The 18,479-nt window shown below is 45.4% G+C and overlaps 1 protein-coding gene across 1 annotated transcript in view; it reads left to right on the top strand.

Annotated features, from left to right (window-relative positions):
* Window positions 1-18,479, top strand: part of PAPPA (pappalysin 1) — a 181,831-nt gene that overhangs the window by 86,051 nt on the left and 77,301 nt on the right. Inside the window, exons 8-9 of the mRNA XM_040607353.1 lie at window positions 6,457-6,585; window positions 8,187-8,278. Of these exons, the coding sequence (XP_040463287.1) occupies window positions 6,457-6,585; window positions 8,187-8,278 (221 nt within the window). The remainder of the gene's footprint in view (window positions 1-6,456; window positions 6,586-8,186; window positions 8,279-18,479) is intronic.

Here is an 18,479-nt window from a genome sequence, read left to right as displayed (position 1 = left end):
CTGTTTTGCTCAGGTCTCCTAAAGTTGCTTGAGTTTTACACCGGCGTAAGTGAGAGCAGAGCTGTAAACTAATGGCTTGTTTTGATTTTGTGGTGATTGTGAGAGTTGGTGGTGACTTTGGTTCTTAGAAGTATTTAATGGAGCAAAGGATTTTTTCCTTTTCCTAACAGGCTGGTCCCTCGACCCTTGCCTTCAATCTTAAATAGGCGTGGTCTCCACGGTATCATGTAAGTGGATAAAATGGTTGGTTTAGGCATTAGTAGAAATACCTTTCTGATAGAGTCAGAAGGAAAAGTTGAGTTTGGACACTGTCTTGATGCCACAGCTTTGTATGATGAGACTCAGGGCTTCAGGCAGTAGAGACACCTGATGGTACAACACATACCTCACCAAGTATTCAACTGAGATTGCCTGTTCAGGCCGTTGGTAGCTCTGTCTTTCTTCCTCAGAAATACCCAGTCCAGGTTTAAGCTGGGTTTGGGAGCAGAAATCCACCGTACCATCCCCACTCTCCCATCCAGCCCATGAGTATTCATTTAGTACTTCAACCACCCTCTTCTGATTTGCTTGTAAACAAACCATAAACAATGTGCTGGAGGACACAGAGCAAACCCACCACCCCTGTTGGAACCTGTCTCATCATGGATAGAGAGAAAAGCCTCTCCAAGGCTACTTCCTTGGCATTTATGTCTTCTGAGTCAGCTCAGTGTCTGAGAGAGAGGCAGGAGACTTGTTTTGAGGCCTTTGCACCTGCCATGTCACTGGGCTTATCCAAACAGCAAGAGATCGGATCACAGCTGAAAAAACAGCCCGTCGCAAGAGCTCAGGATTTTTGACATCCTTCTTTTGTTTACAGCATCCCACCCCTCCTTTCTCCCAACTGCAGAGCCAGGCAGGAATTCTCTTTATTATCTTCTGCCGTGCTTCTCATGCCATTTTTATTAAAAGAAGGAAAGGCAAGGCAAGGGGGAGCGTGTGTGAGAGAGGAGATAAAAGAAGAAAACAGTCATATTTGTTGTACAGTCAATGGCAATGCAGGAAAAAGAATGGGACCTGGGGAGCAGATCTGTTTGCCTTGTCCTAAACCAACCTCATCCCCTGGGTTACTCTTTATCAGCTACTTTTGGAGCACCTGAGGCTGGGGGAGCCTGCAGACACTGCAGTGGTACTGCTAAGGGATAACATGCAGCACAGCATAATGACCGACTCTTAAGTAGCAATGAAGAGAGTGGTGTTAGCTCCTCCTAGAAACACCGAGCCCTGGTTCAGTGTCTAGGACTGGGAGGCTCTAAGCAAGTCTGAGAAGTGTCGTGCTTCTTCACTGAGTTAGTGGCTGTTTGGGGTAATCCAGGACCTCTGTAAATGACGCTGGGTGTTCTGGCAGCTGCGAGCGGCATACGGGGAGGAATTGGACAGCTCCAGGTGGCGGAGGACAGGACAGGAGGTGGCGTAGACCTTCAGCTTTTTCGTGCGGTTGTATTCAAGTGCACCTCGAGCAGCTGATCCAAACCGTTGCAACAAGGGAAGATGTGGGGTCACTGCTGTTTGCCACCAGCAGATTTCCTGTTTTGCTCAGCAAGGCTTCCTTGTGATTGAAGAAGAGCAAAGGTGACAGTGTTGGAGGGCAGCGGGGATGGTGCTGGCAGACCGGAGCTTGTTCTGGGCTGCAGAGAGCTGTCCAGGAAATGCTGTTGTTTAGCTCAGGAGTTTGGTGGCTGTTCAAAGTCAAAGATGGGTCCTTGGTGAGGATGCTTGAGGTGTGGAATTTGCCTCTTTCACATGACACTGCCTGCAATAACCATAGTTTAACTGGGGATGCCTAAGACTTTGTTGTCCTGTCCTTAAGCAACAGGAATGCTGTCTGCTTTCATTGCTTTCTGGCCATTTATGTTTTCATAGGGCAGAAGCTGGGATCAGTCTTATGTATATTTTCAATTTTGTTGGAAACAAGTCTTTGCTGTATAAAAACCCTCCCTGCTGTGATATGTAGTAGGAAAAACATATATGCCATTGTAGTAGGGAGAGAGGCATGGGATGTTTGCTTTCCCTCGGTGCTTTCATTGCATCTCAAGTGGGTCCTGTGTCCTCAGACGCTGAAGCCCTGCAGCAGGCACAGAGCAGATGGGGCTGGGGCACTGTCAGCCCTTGCAGGTCTGCTGGCACTCCAGGGCAAGCGTGTTGCTTTTATAAATTCAATGATCTTTTAAACTCACCTTGATCTGAGTAGAAAACAACTTCCAGAGGTGTAATTTTTTCCTGTAAGTTTTACAGGAACACCCAAACTAAAAGCAGAGATCTCTTGCCTGGGGAACACAGCAAGGTTAACTCAACTGCCCAGCCTCCCCAGTAAAAACAGGAAAAGAATTAGAGGGTTTTATATTCCTGACCCTGCATCCGTCACTTGCCACAGCAGACAGGAAAGTTGCCCTCATGGTATTTCACACGGCACATCCTAATTCCCCCTCTAAGCAGAGGGCTTGAGTCATTGCTTTTTAATAAGACTGCCTCCCCACGGGCGGAAGCTGCAGCGATCAATGTGGCTTACTCAGTTCTCGAAAAGGTCATTAAAAGACCATAGATATAAATTTAAAAGAGTGTTTGTTCACATCCTTAATGTTAAAGAAGTTCTTCTCTCTCACTTCCTTAAGTAGCATTGTACAAAGCTGCCGTGCATCGGACCTGCCTGACAGCAGAGTGGAAAGAGCAGGTTATCACTGCCGGGGTGCCATCAGCTTCGAGAGAAGGCAGGAGAGAAAATAAATGGTCAAAAATCACACTTTTATCACACTTGGAGCAGAGCTTGCCTTACTGACATCTCCAGATATAGTCTGTAATATCGACCCTGGTGCCCTATAACTATATGGGAGAGAATGAATTCTTTTTTTGGTTTTTTCCCCTGCTTTGTTCCTGCATTCCTTCCTCTCTCCCTCACTATCGTACTGGATTACTGCCCAAAGTATTGCACATATCATCCCTTTAGCAGATATATTTTTCCGAAATGTGGGTACTCTGAAGGAATGCTAAAACTCTTAGCTGCTGCCAATATGATGCATTTAACAGTTCAGCAGGGTATAAGTATCTCAGGTTCCAGTTGTGGAGACATGAAATGCCACATCCAGCTCAGTCAGGTTTTAACACTAGTTGCATCAGGCCAGGGTGAGCTGAAAGTGCTTGTGCCTTGAGCGTTGCGCTCCTAACGTGGCTTTCTGGTGCTTCCATCCTGGCGTGCCTCCAGCTATGGCTGCGTGATGCTGGATGGCACCCCTGGGACAGGCGTGCTCCCATTGCTGACCTCCTCTGGGCACAGCTGCTTTGTTGGTGCTGCCCTGGGTGGGACAGCCGGGGGCTCCTCTGCTGTCCTCAGCCAAGGGGAAGGTTGTGAAGCTCCAGGTTGCTCTGGACTGGGCTGTCCGAAAGGGGAGCTGGGGGAAGAGTGGCCTCACAGCTCCAGTGGGGGTCTGGAGAGGTGGCTCCCCGTCCTGCTGTTGCAGGGACCATATGTTTCCAGGCATTTGTCTTCCCCTTCTCTATATTCTAACCAGGGACAAGGATATTACCCTCATAGTTCATGGGGTATCGTGAGCATAAATAGTTCAATAGCAATTTTGTACCCAAACTGTGTAGAAGTAAGGGAGACCAGGCCATGCAAATACCTAAATGTCTATGTAAGAAGTCAGATATTTTGTTCCGCTTCTTTTTTGGAGAAGAAATGGGTTTTTTTTATTATTATTTTTATCACTAAACTATAAGAATCATTTGCCTTTCATGACATATCATTACACCAGAACTTTCTATTTTTGAACAGCAGGCTGTAGCTGGAAATCTCCCCTCCTTACACAGGTGACAGGATTAGACCAAAGCCCATTGCCACAAAGCTATCAGTCACTCTTCTCTGATGCCCACAGGGTCCTCTCTCCATACTGTTTTTTATTCACAATCCATATAATTAAATATGCTAGAGTTCTCCCCACCTAATAACTTTCATTTGCAGTTTTCTGTCTTATTCACCCCCATACATATTCATCTCCAATCGCCTAATAATTCATAAACACCATCTTCTCTCCCATGCTTAATTTAGTTCTATGTCTTCTTCCATTATGCTCTGCCAACTTCCCACCCTGTACATAAACAAATGTGAACTTTTCCTGTTTTCCATTTGCTTACATGTATACACAGGCATACACAAACACTCCCACATACTAAACCACGCTCGCAGAGGCACACTTTCTGCTGTTAGCCGCATGCCTGCCCATCACCTATGGGTATCAGTGGAAATCACACCAAAATTCAGTATCTGAAAACTACTGGTTTACACTCATGCGTGTGATCTCAGTGCATCAGGAAGCAGCATGGGTTTATTTTGTAGCTGTTACAGATGCCTGATCTATTCATTTGCTAAGTCTTTTCAAAGAATTGAAGCTTTTTTGTGGTTAGCAGATCCCCAGTGACAAAATCCACATTTATGCAAGTATACTTGTTAATCTTAACTACTTTATGAACAGTTTTGAGAAACAACTTGAGAAATAACTGCTCTTTAATAATCAAAGCTTGCCATTGCTTTGATTTTATCAGTATATATCAAAAACTTCCCATCTTAATAAGTGGATTTATCTGGGAGTGAAGTCTAGAGGAAACCCTCAGTATTATACATCGATGTGTGTTCGGCCACTGAAGTTTCTTCCTGTAATTTTTTTTTTCTTTGTTCTTTTAAACAGAGCCCAAGGGCAGAAGTTTGAAATTCTTCATTTTGAATAAACACTCTTACCCGTACCTGGGTAGATGTCTCCTCAATCTGTAGGTGAATTAAGAAACTGTTTGTGTGCTACCTGAACACTCAAATTTAGCTAATAGGAGCTATAGACTGTTGCTGACAGGAATAAGGTGGAAAAGCAACGAGAAAGCCATTGTGTTGTGTTTTCATTCCACTGAATTTCACTCCCCATTTCACTCCCATGTGCGCTAACAAAGAATCAAATCCCAGTGCCATTCTCGTGCAATTCACTCAGTGGCAGTTACTTTGCAGGCATACTATCCGTGAGAAACAGCTTTGTTATAAAATATAGTGTGTGATACTGGGGTTTAAGTCATGCTTGTTAATTTAATGAATTTTGTTAGGAGATACTTATTTCACAATCTTGAAGATTTCAGTAACTACAGTCCATTGATATCTACTTCAATAGTTTTGTTGCTCTGTATGGTAGATATATCTCTTCATAGTACACACCTCATTAATAGATGCTTTTTTACCAAGTTCCTGTGACAAAAGGACATGTATATTACTGTCATTAATTGGGGCAATATGAGCATAGTAAGGAGAAGATGGGCATGGGTTAGGAAAGAGCTGGGTTGTATTATGGGCTTTGCAATTAGCTTGATTGATGATTTCAAGAAAATCATTTTGCCTTTGCCACTCTGAGGCTTTACAAATCAGCACAACGAGGATAATGGTAATGAGGTTTTTTGTGGAACGTTTTGACTTCTGTTAATGTAAAAGACATTGTAAAAGAGCTAAATGTTTATATTAGGCTTATATTATTTCTATATTGCATATAAAAATGATTCCTCATTTTACAGATGCACAGAATTTATGTAATTATGGTTTTGCATAAATATGTAACAGTTTGCTAATTCCTTCTTTCTTTTTTTTTTGTTTTGTTTTTTTTTTTTTTAGTTTATTTTGATGCTAATACCATGATCCAGTGCTGTGGTGTGAATCCTATTTTGTGTGCTCTCGTGGATAGGATGAAACCTTCTTTTTAACTACTGTTTTAATACTCATATGCAAAGTGGATAACTTATTTATCCATCATTGAAACATCCCCGGTGTAATTTTGTCTTTAAATCAATACACAAATTCCCACTGGCTCCAGCAGCAGTTGGATCAAGCTCAGGGCTGCTCAGAAAGCAATGAGTGTTTACAGGGAACTTGAAGTTCCTTAAATTAACTGTGCCATAAACTTGCAGGTAACAGTCACTGACGTGGAGAGATGGGAGCAGAAGTGTCCAAGGCTGGACACAGTGAAGCACAGGGCTGGTTTCTCAAATGCTGCACAACTATCGACCATCAGTAATGCTGTTACTGTTTGGTGAGGCTCGATACCCTGCCAGGGTGTCAGTGCAGTGCCATCTCTGCAGTGGGTATAGATGTAAGCAGCAACACACCGAGTTGCATGATTTTCATCAGCACATACTTTAACTTTCAAATATTCAAGAGTTGCACTTATTACAGAACTGTGCACAAATCAAGCACGAACATAGGTAACACTGTTGGGCTCACAGGAAAAAGGCACCCAACCGAAAATTAATCCCACCAAAAAGAGGCAGGAATATTCTGAGAACCTGATGGAACTAAAATTTGCCTTTTGGGCAGCCAACTTCCATTTCAGTACCTCCTTCTCTGCCCTGTGTTACTGCCTTGGTTGTACTGATCACTTCATATTTCCTTTTGTCTTGCAGGGAACTGAGTGACAGGACTACATACACATACCAGGTTGTCATTGTTTCCGGGACGGAAGAAAGCGAGCCTTCCCCCGCGCTTGTGTATATCTCTGGAAGTGGATACTGTGGAGACGGGATTATCCAAATGTAAGTCTGGAGCGAGCAAACAGATAAATCTGGTCACATGTACACGGCCAGAACCTGAGACTAGAAAGGAATTGATGACCTCTGATGTCTTCTTAGTTTAGGCCGGCTCTCGTCTGTAGATAATGACTCATGTGCTTGATGATTACCAGGATGATGACATTTAATTGGAACTTAGACCCTGCTATCCTGGCACCAGTAGATACAGACAGAGATATAGATAATGGAGTCCAGACAGCGGGATCGATACAAAAGTACGCTATATGCTGTTTATGCTGTTTGTTAGTGTATCTGTATCTTTATACATGTATATGACATTTCCTATGAGGAGCTGAAGTAAGTGCTGGAAAAATTCTCACAGCCTTTGATGCTCTCCTCACACATTAAGTCCCATGTGTCTGGCAGCTGGTGGACAGGGTAAAACCCTGCCACATGTTGGGCCAGGTTCTTGGTGCAGCCTCTCGTTTGACTGACCACTGGAGCTGGGATGTATTTGGAGGTGATAGATTTGGCCTCTGAAGGAGAGTGCTGGGAACTGCATGTTCTCAATCAGCAGCTCCCTCTCGCCAGCTGCCAGTCCCCAGATCCCCTGAAAACATAAAACAATTGTTCATGACTATTGTTAAGGTTTATTCTTTTACTATGTTGGTCCTTAAGGCTACCTGCTTCAAAGCTTCCTGGCATTAGGTAATGTAATTATTTAAACTATGAAAGTAACAACAAGCAAGTGTTTAATTCAGCCAGTATTATTTGCTTGAAATAATGCTGACCGGCAATCGTGTAGTACAGCTCTGTCAAATGATATACCTGGCAGCAAGGATTTGCAGGATGAGGCCCAACAGGCAGGGAAATCAAAGAGAACAATCAAATGACATGAATCCAGGGCAGTGTTGGAGAGAGAGGTGGAGAAAGACAGATTAATTTTGCTTTCCATAACTTTTCTCCTACTGTTATGTTTGCACATTCCTCAAACATCACTTGTGGCTTTGCAGCAAGCACTGAACAATAGCTGAGCTGCCTCAGGAGCGAGCAGGAACCAGGCTGTGTCACAGCTTGGTTGGTTGTGGCCCCACTGGCAGCTGCGGTAGCCCCTTTCTCATCTGGTTCACACTCCTCCCCACACGCTGCTGCAGCCATGCGGGTGGGCACAAGGCAGGAAGGACCCCATCCCCGACACCGACTGCCCTCCTCCAAGTGCTGTCACCTGGAATAGCCCAGCACCCAGCTTTATGCCTCGTTATTCCCATGCTGGGGTCACAGGCTGGCCCTTCCAGATTTAATACAAAGAGTTTCAGAGATTCCTGTTCTCTTTTTCCCCACCTGCTGAGTTGCAGCCACATGAGCTATGAAGGAAGTTGCTCACATCCTCATCAGAGAACAGCAAGTGGTATCCACATGTGCAGGAGAGAAGTGGCCAGGCAGGCCTGTGAATGAGGAATGATGAAAGTCAGGGCTGGAGGAGAAAGGGAGAGGTATTTTAAGGGTCGGCACACAAAGCCGCTCTACTGGATTTCAGGGCTCTAAAGCAGGGGGGTGCAGCAATCGTCGGGGATGATGCCATTTGCCATCTGACTCCTTTTTGCATGTGTGTGCCCTGCCTACAGAGACTTGGGGGAAGAATGCGATGATATGAATAAGATCAACGGTGATGGCTGCTCCCTATTCTGCCTGCAGGAGTTATCCTTTAATTGCATTGGTAAGTCTGGCTCAGAGCCCTTCCACTCATGGTGGGCAACAACTCTATGCAGAGTGCAAGGAAAAAATAAACAGTATTTTCAGCATTTCTAGCTGAAGAATTGTCATGGAAGAGAGAAAAAACGGTGGAATTTGTAGGTTTGAAAGGCGAACATATCTTCCCAGCTTCTGGTCATTTGGATGGGAAATTGGTTCTGCTGGCTTTGAAACAGCCCAGGACTTAAGGCTAAGTCAGCCATTGTGGGACTGATCCAAAGCCCATTGAAGTCAGTGGGTGGTTTTCCAGGGCCTTCAATAGGCTTTAGATCTGGCTACGTGAGAAGACATGAACTGATTTTTTCTGGTAAACAGGAGGAGGAGCGAAAGGGGAAGGGACTGAGACCAGAAGCAAGTCCAGCTGAGGTCACACCTCCTTTGAGTTGCAAATCAATATCTGAGGATCAAAGGTCTAGCTAATCCCCTTTTTCAGAGGTGAAAACTACTTAATCAGATTTCATTTGCAAGCCTGGTTTGCTCTGATTAGCAAAACCTGTAAGCACAATGGCCGGAAGATGCTCGAGCTATCAGGGATAGCAGGGCTGCAGTTGTGAGCTTTACATATTTATTAAACTCTCTAGGAATGCTGGGGGCAGAGAAGGGAAATGGAGACCCATTTACACCGCACCTTCGGTGGGGCAGCCCTGTGCTGCAGGAGGGATTGTGTTTCCCAGCCAGGGCTCAACGAGGTCTGGGGAAGGAGGAAACACGCAGAGCTTCCGAAACCAAAGTTAAGGTTTATAAAGGGCTTTTCTCAAGGCATTTTATGAGATTCCTTATCTGGACTGACCAAGCAAATACCCATCTAGTGATCCCATGCCTTCAGCTCAGGGCATCAGTTCTAAGCAGATAATATAATGTTGGCAAGACTGAAATTTGCTCTTTTTGGCAATCTGATGATTAAATCTTGTGCCTGGAACAACATATAAAGGACCTCACAGGCATCATGTTTCCCTTGGGTGGTAAGCTGGGGGCTGCTTGTCTCGTAATAACAGCTACATTTTTACTTCGGCATCCCACACCGGCAGACTTGAGGCCCAATTTGGTGATGTACTTATTTACATATGTAAATAGCTCTATTGAAATCTGGGCATATTTATGGTCACCGTTAATTGTGACTATTGGTGGTCTGGAAGTTACGTTTGTGTTTCAAATAACTTGCTGCATTCGAGCCTCAAGCACTGAAAGATATTAGTCATAATATTTTGATAGCGAGATAAACACTTGCACAAATGTTTTGGGCTCTCCAAAGTCAGGCACAGTGCAAGGCTGGTTCCAGCAAGGGTTCGGGTTGGAGCTGGATGGTTGCATCTGTATCACCCTGTTCAGCAGCAGGTCTGAGTTCCTTGCTCCAGGGCTGTACTTGGACCACATCTCAGTGTTAACGCTGAGACGTGACCCAGGTTATCCCCTTCTCCCCTGTGTATGTTGGTTCTCAAGGCAACTGGGTTGTGTGGGCTGGGGAGGAGCAGCACCGTGCTCCAGGGGAGTCCATGTGCTGGGGCAGGAGCGGGGTGTCCCAAGCCTTGGGCACACAGTGGTGTCCTGCAGCTCAGCGCCGCAGCCTGCTTTATACCAATGTACATCTTCATCTCCAGGACCTGCAATAGGGGTGGTTAAGAATGTGGAAAAAACCTGTCTGACAGCAATATGATTAGAAAATGAAGCAGCTAAACCAGACACACAGATTTTTTCTACATCATTACAGAGGCAGCGATTTTTCAGATTTGCTTGTGTGGAAAAGGAAAGGGGAATTCCAGAGGTAAAAAGCTGTGTGTTTGTCGTGGGTTTGTTGTGGTTTTGCACTGGTCCTGGATTGCAAAAGCAAATGAAATCAAATTGTGTGTTTAATGCTGAATATGAGGACTCAGGTGAATCACACCAGCTGAATCAATGGAAAGGTGTCTGGACACAGACCTTACAAATGTTTCGTTGTGTGACTTTACAAGTGCATGTGTGTGGTGATGGCCTCAGCATGCAAGTAGGGTCTGTGAGGGTAGACCAGCTGCTATTGCTTTTGGGCAAACACTGCCTTCATCCAGTCCCTGGGAAAGGTTCAGGGAAAGATTCAGGACCTGCAGAACGGGTCCTATTGGCTTTTACAGCTGCTGGGTGACCATGGATGAGGACATCAAGAGCTAGGGAGAAACTGCTGGCTCATCTTTCAGACAGATGAACAGTGCTGGTTTGTATTCTGCTTTAACATAACAAGCATTAAAATCTCACCAGAAAGCATAAAGGTGTTGAGGAAGCAAGTGGCAGTACATATTGCATAATAATAATTAAAAAGAGCAGAAATTCAGCTAAACAAAAGTCATCTTTGAGACTGGCGGGGTGTTTTCTTGGAAAATACAGAACGCTTGGGTCCCTGTTTGAGGAGCACAGAAAAATAAGTGTAATTTATTTCCGTGTTTACAAGGCTAACACATGTTATAATCCTGTAGGACAACAAGTAATTATTTCAGACAGTGTTATTTTTGCAGTGATGTTCTTGTTGCATTATGTAGCTCTTTAGAGCCCCGGGAATCACTCCCCTTCACCAAAGAATTCACTGAGCCTCAAACACATGTTCAGAGGCTTTGCTGAATTGGGGGCCTCAGGGTTTGATCTTGCAAATGCTTCCTTCCAGGCATGTTTCTGAACTACCACAAGGCATTCTTCAGACTTCAGCAAATCTAACCACAACAGTGAATGCAATGCTTGTCACAGATTGTCTGCAGGATTGGGTCCCACACGGCTGAGAATAATCACTCAACATTCTGTTTGCAAAGGCAGGGCTGAAGGGGTATGGTCGGGGGCGGTCCATAGCAGGACATTTGAGAGCAAAGCCCAAGTGGATTTCTTCTTTCCAAAGCAGAGACCATGCAAGTCACCTCACTTGGTAGAAAATAAATACAATGAAGCCCGCAAACACCATCAAGCTTTAGATTTAGAGCCATGAATCAGAACAGTTTGGGTTTGAAGGAGTCTCTGGGGACCTCTGGCCCAAGGAGAGCCAACTTCAAAGTCAGATCCAGCTTCAAAGTTGGAGCATGTTGCTCAGGGCCATGTCCAGCTGCGTTCTGGAGATCTCCAAGGATGGAGGCAGCCTTCTTGCAGGTGTCCCTATGCCTCTCTTGCTCCCTTTGCCTTTAAGGATCGTGAAGTTTATGTTTGGTTTTTTTTTTCAATCGGTCCAACTTTCCTTTGAATAAATGGCACAAGGCTCTCAAGACACTTTGCACTAGTGCCTGTAATAAAATTAGACTTCCCCCCCCCCCCCCCCCCCCCCGGTTTTGTTTTCCCTCCTCCTTTCCTCTCTAATCAGATAACAGTGGATCAATCTGCTCTGCCACGGGAGGAGGGGCACGGGGGATGGAAGGAGGGAGGCAGGGAAGGAAACTGTGTGGTCTTACTGTCAGGCTGTCCTGGCCTTCTCTGAACACAAAGCCGAGTAACAGAAAACAGATAAGATTAATAGCGTTTTCTTCCTGCAACATGCTGAAGAGCGACAGTGAGATTAATTAATTAATTAATGAAAGCATCTGGCAGTACTCCTTTTTTAAGTTCTGCAGTACACTCACCCTTCCCCATCCTGAAATCTATCATCTCTTCTTCCCCACTCCCCACCCCCCCACCCCCCCCCCACCCCCCCACCCCCCCGCCTTTGTGTAACAGATTTTGCACATTTTATCTGCTCCACACAGAATTTGGTTCCAGGGGGAAAGTTTCACTTTGCCTTTCAATTTGTAAGAGACGAGCAAATCACCGTCATGTCCGCTGTGACTGATGCAGCCCTCTCCTACCTCTTGGCTGCTTTGCTTTCACCTTGCTTTTGATTACTCCTGGGATAACCGATTTTTGCGATTACTGTGGATCTCAGCCAAGTTCAAGCCGATGCGTCCTGTGTAAAACAGGGCTTGGTTGTAAGAGTTATGATTTACAGTTGTGGGAACTCAAAGCTTTTTAGCACTTGATCCATTCCCACCGGACTGTTGAGAAATGGGTGTCTAACAGGCAGCTGAGCACCTTGTCCTTGGTGTGCACTCTCCCACACACCAACATTGTACACATGCATCTAGATATATGTGTGGATGCTGAAAAAGAGTGCTGCTTTCATTTGCATTCCTTTTGTTGAGTGTGATGTGCATTATGCATTGATTTAGCTCACCAGTGCTGAAGAAAGAGAAGGATATAATAAAAAAGATGCAGAGATCAATAAAAAAGAAGGGAGGGGGAGAGAAAGTAATATGAAAAGAGATGAGTAAAGGCTGATAGACACATTGAAACACAGCTGGGAAGTAGCTTCAGAACTTCTATCTACCCTTAAGTTTGCCTGGTAATTTATGGGGGTTTCAGTTGCGTCTTATTGGTGTTATTATTGCTACACTTTATCTCCTTTGCTTATAAGGGACTCTTTGCTAAAACCTTTTTACAGCAAAGCAGGGCAGCGCTTCTGCCAACTTCCACATGTGAGCAGTCCCCCTGAAGAACGCGAATGTTTCAGGTTAGACATATGTCTCCATGGTTTGTTGGATCAGGGCCTCAGGGATGTAAAATACAAAGAAAAGGCACAGAGTAGAGGAAAAGAGAAAAACATATTTAGCTCTTGAATTTACCACCGATTTCTGGCATGCTTGAAGCATAGTCGCCAGTGGTTGTTCAGAGGAAAGTATGATTTTAATTTGACAATGATCCTGAAACACCTTTCCTTTCACTCCTGCTTGGCCTCAAATTTTTTTTTTTTGCTACCTTACAAATCTGGATCTGTCAGAGGCCTCTCCCTCCAGCTGTGAGCCTTACCTTTGTGGGAGCTCTATCCTTTACCTCTCCCATTATCCATAAATTAAGCATAGCACTTTCCCCTAATCTTATTGTTTGGTGGGCTGCATTGCATTCAGGGAAATGATTAATATTCATGAGCTTGCTATCTCTGTTTGGTGCATAATCCTCTAGGGAAATTGCAGTGTTAAATGAGTGACACAAACCTAATTTTATATGTCTTTTCTTTCCTTTCTTTCTTTTTCCTTTTTTTCCCCTTTTTGACAGAGAAGTAATGTGCTTAAAATAAATTGATGGATGACCATCCATATTCATTGTGGGCATGCTTTGAGAGCACGCCGCACTCCCATCCTCTCCCCCTCCCTCCCTCATACCCCTGCACAGGAACACGGCTTTGACTGCCGAAACCGTGGCCCCACACAGCAGCTAATGGTGATTTTGCCTTCTTTCACCAAGATTAAATAGGCCTTGGCTGACCCTGCTGAGGGCTTTCAGTAGAACAACAGCATGGGAGAAACCCAGCCACCTTGCAAGAGAAACTCAGCATCTCACAGGGCATCAATAAGACTAAAGCCTTGACCAAGGAGCTTGGGAAAGAGCATTGCTGTCGATAAAGAAACTGAGGTTCTATAGAAGAATTTCATAGCAAACAGCAATGAATTTACTGACCGGGGCTATTCAGATGATGTTTGTGTGAATCCTTCAGCTTAAGGCAAATTCTTTGAAGCTGACTGTTTCCTGCATCTCATGGGAGTGTGGCTACATGTTCTAAAATGTCCAAGCACTCATCTGACAAGTTAGTAATCACAGCATTGTCATAAAGTCTCCTAAAGTGATTTTCAGACTGTTGTCATTAATAGTGCAAACTTAGCAGGGCCAGCTGAGCCACAAAGCAGAGAGAGCAGGCATCTCAGGCAGCAAAATACAAAGGACAGATGTTTTTTTGTGGGGGAGAATGTGGGCTGCAGTGGTATTTGCCTGCATTTTTCCCTAGGCCAGTGACTCCAGCCCAGCTCAATCCAGCTTTGGTTTTTAGGACACAGCTACAACCAGAGCCCGACAGAAGAATTTCTCCTTTGCTTGTTGCATGCCTCACGCATTACTGTCCGTGGATCAGAGAGGCTTCCACGGCTGGTTGTACTTCCCTCCTTAGAGCATCCTCCGTGATTGCTGTGCTTACAGGGAGATGCTGAGCACAAGACCTGCCTTTGCACTAACATCCAGTCACACACACAGAGACAAGCAGTCTGTTTGCCTCGATGAATGGCACCACTGCGTTTTTTCTCTCGGGCTCCTTCCCAGCCTCCCAAGCAAGTGGGCCAGGCGTGGAGGAGGGCCACGCTGGCCAGCCTTCTCGTGGTCGTGGTGCTTGCTGCCTTGTGTGATAGAAGCCTCAAGATTTTCAGTCAAACAGGCCACACTGGCTCCTGTTGGCTAGCCACAGAGCAGATAATGTCTTACTACCACTGCCAGTGATGGAAATATCCTTTCGCTTAAGTGACAAAGGCTCGTGTTCTTGGAGGTGAAATATCAAATTTCAGTGCCGGGCTCTACAAGGGAGTTGTAATTGTATCTGTCTGCAGCGCGCAGATCAATTGCATAATTATTGTGCTCCAACCGCTATATCATACCGATGAGCCGAGTCATGCCAGACAAAGGACAAGCCCAGGAATGTATTTCCACAAAGCAGCTGAATTACCAGGGAGCCACGATCCGCAGATGCATTATGCCTGCCTGCTCGGTTCAGGAGATGCTCAGACACGATTGTCATATTGTACAGAAAAAGCCTCCTGCGAGGCCCCTGGATGCACCACAGTAGATTGCAACACCCACATCGCCTTCATTTCCAAGGTGTCTGGTTTATTTCATTGAAGAAAAATGTCACATTTTATTGATATGCAATTTTATTCGGAAAGGCCTGCCCAAGCTCTGTGTAATGGTTTTCCTTTTTTCAAATCAGAACATCCAGGAAGGAATATAACTCTCGAATATTTTACTGTAGCAGGAAATATCTCTGTTTCTGGCTTATTCAATATTAAAGAAGAGATTAGCAGATATCCTGGAAGCAGGCCATGCTATTCACTCTCTTCCCACTGAAGCCAAAGGTGAAACTCCCATAGAAATAAATGGAGCAGGTTCTGCGATCACTCAGCAGCCGGCTTCATGTGATCTTCAGTGGAATTATTTCTCCTTTTGTGACAGAAACCTCTGGATACGTTTCTTCTCCTCTGTGAACATAAACACCAGCGCTGAAGATGCCGATCAAGTGACGCGGTGGTAAAATCCTGCTTCTGCAGAAATTGCTGACACCGGCGAGCCTGTGATGTGGCCCTTGCTGTGTCTAAAAAGGCCTGCACACCTCTGCACAGACCCTTCAGGGGTTAAAATGTGAAGCTCGCTCTGTTCCAAGAATTTGTTACTCTGAAACAATGCTACTGCATTTTTGTGTGTGTGTGTGTGTGTCCCTTTTTTTTTTCTTTTTTTTTTTTTTTTCGGACAAATAGTTATGTGGCATGAGGCTTGTTATAGTTGGAAACAGCCCTAAGTAAACAGCTGAGCTTAAAAATACTCCTTTTTTTTGTCTGGCCTTTTAAAAAAAATAGTAGTTATTGCACAAAAGAAGACTATGCTGATGCCAATCACTGCGCTCCAGCGGAAAACAGGAAGCCGCCCCGAGTGTCTGTCCCCAGCCCTTTGACTATACGGCTTGGACATTAAAAGCCTTGTCAGAGGATGTGCCCTGTGCTATGAATTGGATCTCTTTATCTTTTTTTTTTTTTTTAATGAGGTGGAAGGCTGCCTATCACAGATAAGTGTATATCCTGCATGTCTGCTTCCTGATCTGTGCCAGACTTCACTCATTTTGTGGGCGATGTGCTAGCCTTGCTTTGAACAGGTACCTGTGCTGGGGGGTTACCTGCTCAGCCACAGTGGGTCTGCCTGGCATTCCCGGGCACTCCCTAAGTTCTCTGCCTTACCTTGTGCATCCTTTCATTTCTGAACCCCGGAGGAGGGGGGGGGTGTTTCAATACAGAAGGCTGCCTTTTGCACAGTGCTCGGGCAGCTTAAAAGGCAAGGAGAAGTGGAGTTCGCATCATTTTCTGGTGCGACACACAAGACCCCCAAGATCATTCTTGATCCTGAAGCCCAGCTGCACCAGTAAGCAGGCCAGGTCTTGCCAGTCTGTCTCTCTCAGATATCCCCCTTCTCCAGGCTGATGGCTGCCACAGAGGTTCCCAGGTGTCACAGAAGTCTTTGCTGAACCGCAGACGGCCTTTTCCCAAAGCAAGGGCAAGAGAAGGACTTTGGTTTGGCCCCAATGATTTTGTGCCTTCGGTAAGAACTTTGTCAGGGAAAAGGAGCTCTGGCTGCCTGAATGAACACACATTCCCCGAGTTCAGATCAGGATCCTTCAGCATCTGTTGTCAGTCCCCCAGAGACGTTGTCTCCTGCTGCCAGGTGCTACGCCTGCAGACATTTTACTGTTCTAGATTTAAGCTGGTTTTCCAGGCAACCGTTTTTTAATTTTTTGAAGCCAGTTTTCCTTGAGGACAAACCAGATTTCCTTCATGTTCCTTCCTCTATCTCTCCTTCAAGTCCGATTCAGCCTTGAAGTGAGGAGTCCACAGTGTTGATGAGCATCGTCCATGACGCAGGGCATACGTGACCAATACATCACCATGCCCTTCACCAGCTCTTGGGAACCTACAGACCTCTGTGGAGACAAAAATTTTCTTGTATTACCAAGGCCCTGGGTACTTTTCATGTCGCAGTAGTTGAGAAAAGAACAGAAAAGACATTTTGCACCATTATGGAAATAAAGATGTTAGCTACTGCTCCCTAGAAATATACCATTCCTGACACTGCCCTCCCCAGCTTTGAGCCTGTAGGACTCTACGGATTTAACTGAGCTGTGTTCACACCACTGTGGAAAGGGAAGCAGCCTGTTAGTTTTTATTCTGTGAGGGCAATCGTAGGAAGAAACAATCTGGTCGTTCTTCACTTTGCTTATGAAAATGTAAAGCCCAGCATGCAACCTATCTAGCATCCAGGACCACAGTGAGGATCAGGAGTCAGAGCTGGTGCTCTATCCCTGTGGAGGGAAGAGCCTCTACTGCTTGTGGGCAGCACACCCAGTGATGCACCACATGCAGCTGTGGTCAGCTGATGCCCTCATCACTCTGCTCACCGATACCTGGGAAGGATTTAAAGAAGCACACACACCCCACCCCACCCCCCACCCTTTGCCATCGCTCAGAGGTATGGACCTCCTGGGCAGGAAAGGTCTTCCCTCTTCTCACCAGCGCTCCCCTCAAAGCCTGACACTGCACGCTTTGGGATGGCATGTCAATAGCGGGACTTACAGATCTTCCTTAAAAGAAATCTAGAGCTGCAAAGCCACTTTCCCCCATCATTTCCCAAAGCACACAAAGCAAGCGGGTTCCTGATCTCTCGAGAGCCCGGCTGTGGTGGAGGGCAGGGCACAGCGGCGCTCCAGGACCAGCACAGCTGAAGGGCTCGTGACAGTGCAGTTCAGTAAGACTTTGTTAATCATTTAGGCAGTCTCCATTTAATTCAGACATCTCAGTCTCTCCATTCGGTTCCTCCCTCGGGTTTTGCAGACTCCGAGCAGACAGATTTATTGGGGTCTTAAGCATAATCAGGAACAAATTAGCCTCTGTTAGGATCACACACTGGCCTGGATCACAGCTATTCAAGGGCTGCCTTCCCATCCATGTGAATATGAATTAAGTCATCGGATTGGAGTAGGTCTTGAGTATTCTTTTATCCCAAACACATGATCTTATCAGAAGCCCATTACGTTTATCATCGCATTAGGAGGGAACATTTGGAGCCAGTGCAGGAGTACGTTGCTATATAAATGTTGTGCTTACTTCAGTGCCTGTCGTGGAAATAAGTCAGAGCTTCAGGAAGGCCAGGGAAACACTGGCTGAACGCATGTGCCTAAAATTAGGCTGTGAGCTTCTGGGTACGTGTTTGAATCGGTGGGGTGGCTGCGTTGGGGATGTGTAAAGAGAGTGTACGTGTGTTTGTGTCAATGCTTCTGTCAGTGTGGGTGTGGAGCAGGAGGTGCTTGGGTGCCGGTGTCTCACTGTAAGTGTGTATCTGACTGCATATGTTTATCAGCTGAAGGTTAGGTCGTTTTAATATGGTAGGTATTTTCTTTTCTTTTTTTTTTTGTTTTGTTTTCCCTTTTTACAGAAATAAGCCCCTTTTCATAAAATGACCAAGAATCTCTTTTCCCAAAAATACATATTTTCATATGTTTGGGATTTGTTTTTGAGGATTTCGATTGCTGACCACAGTCTTTCCAGAGCTGACTATTTCTCAGTGATTTCTGCTGAGACTGTCACTCAAACTGGGACATAGTGCTCTGAGGCGGG

Source organism: Falco naumanni, chromosome 9, assembly GCF_017639655.2.
Source record: "Falco naumanni isolate bFalNau1 chromosome 9, bFalNau1.pat, whole genome shotgun sequence".
In the NCBI taxonomy this organism is placed as follows: Eukaryota; Metazoa; Chordata; class Aves; order Falconiformes; family Falconidae; genus Falco; species Falco naumanni.
The sequence above is the reverse complement of the archived record's forward strand: the minus strand, read 5'-3'. Positions and strand labels throughout refer to the sequence as shown.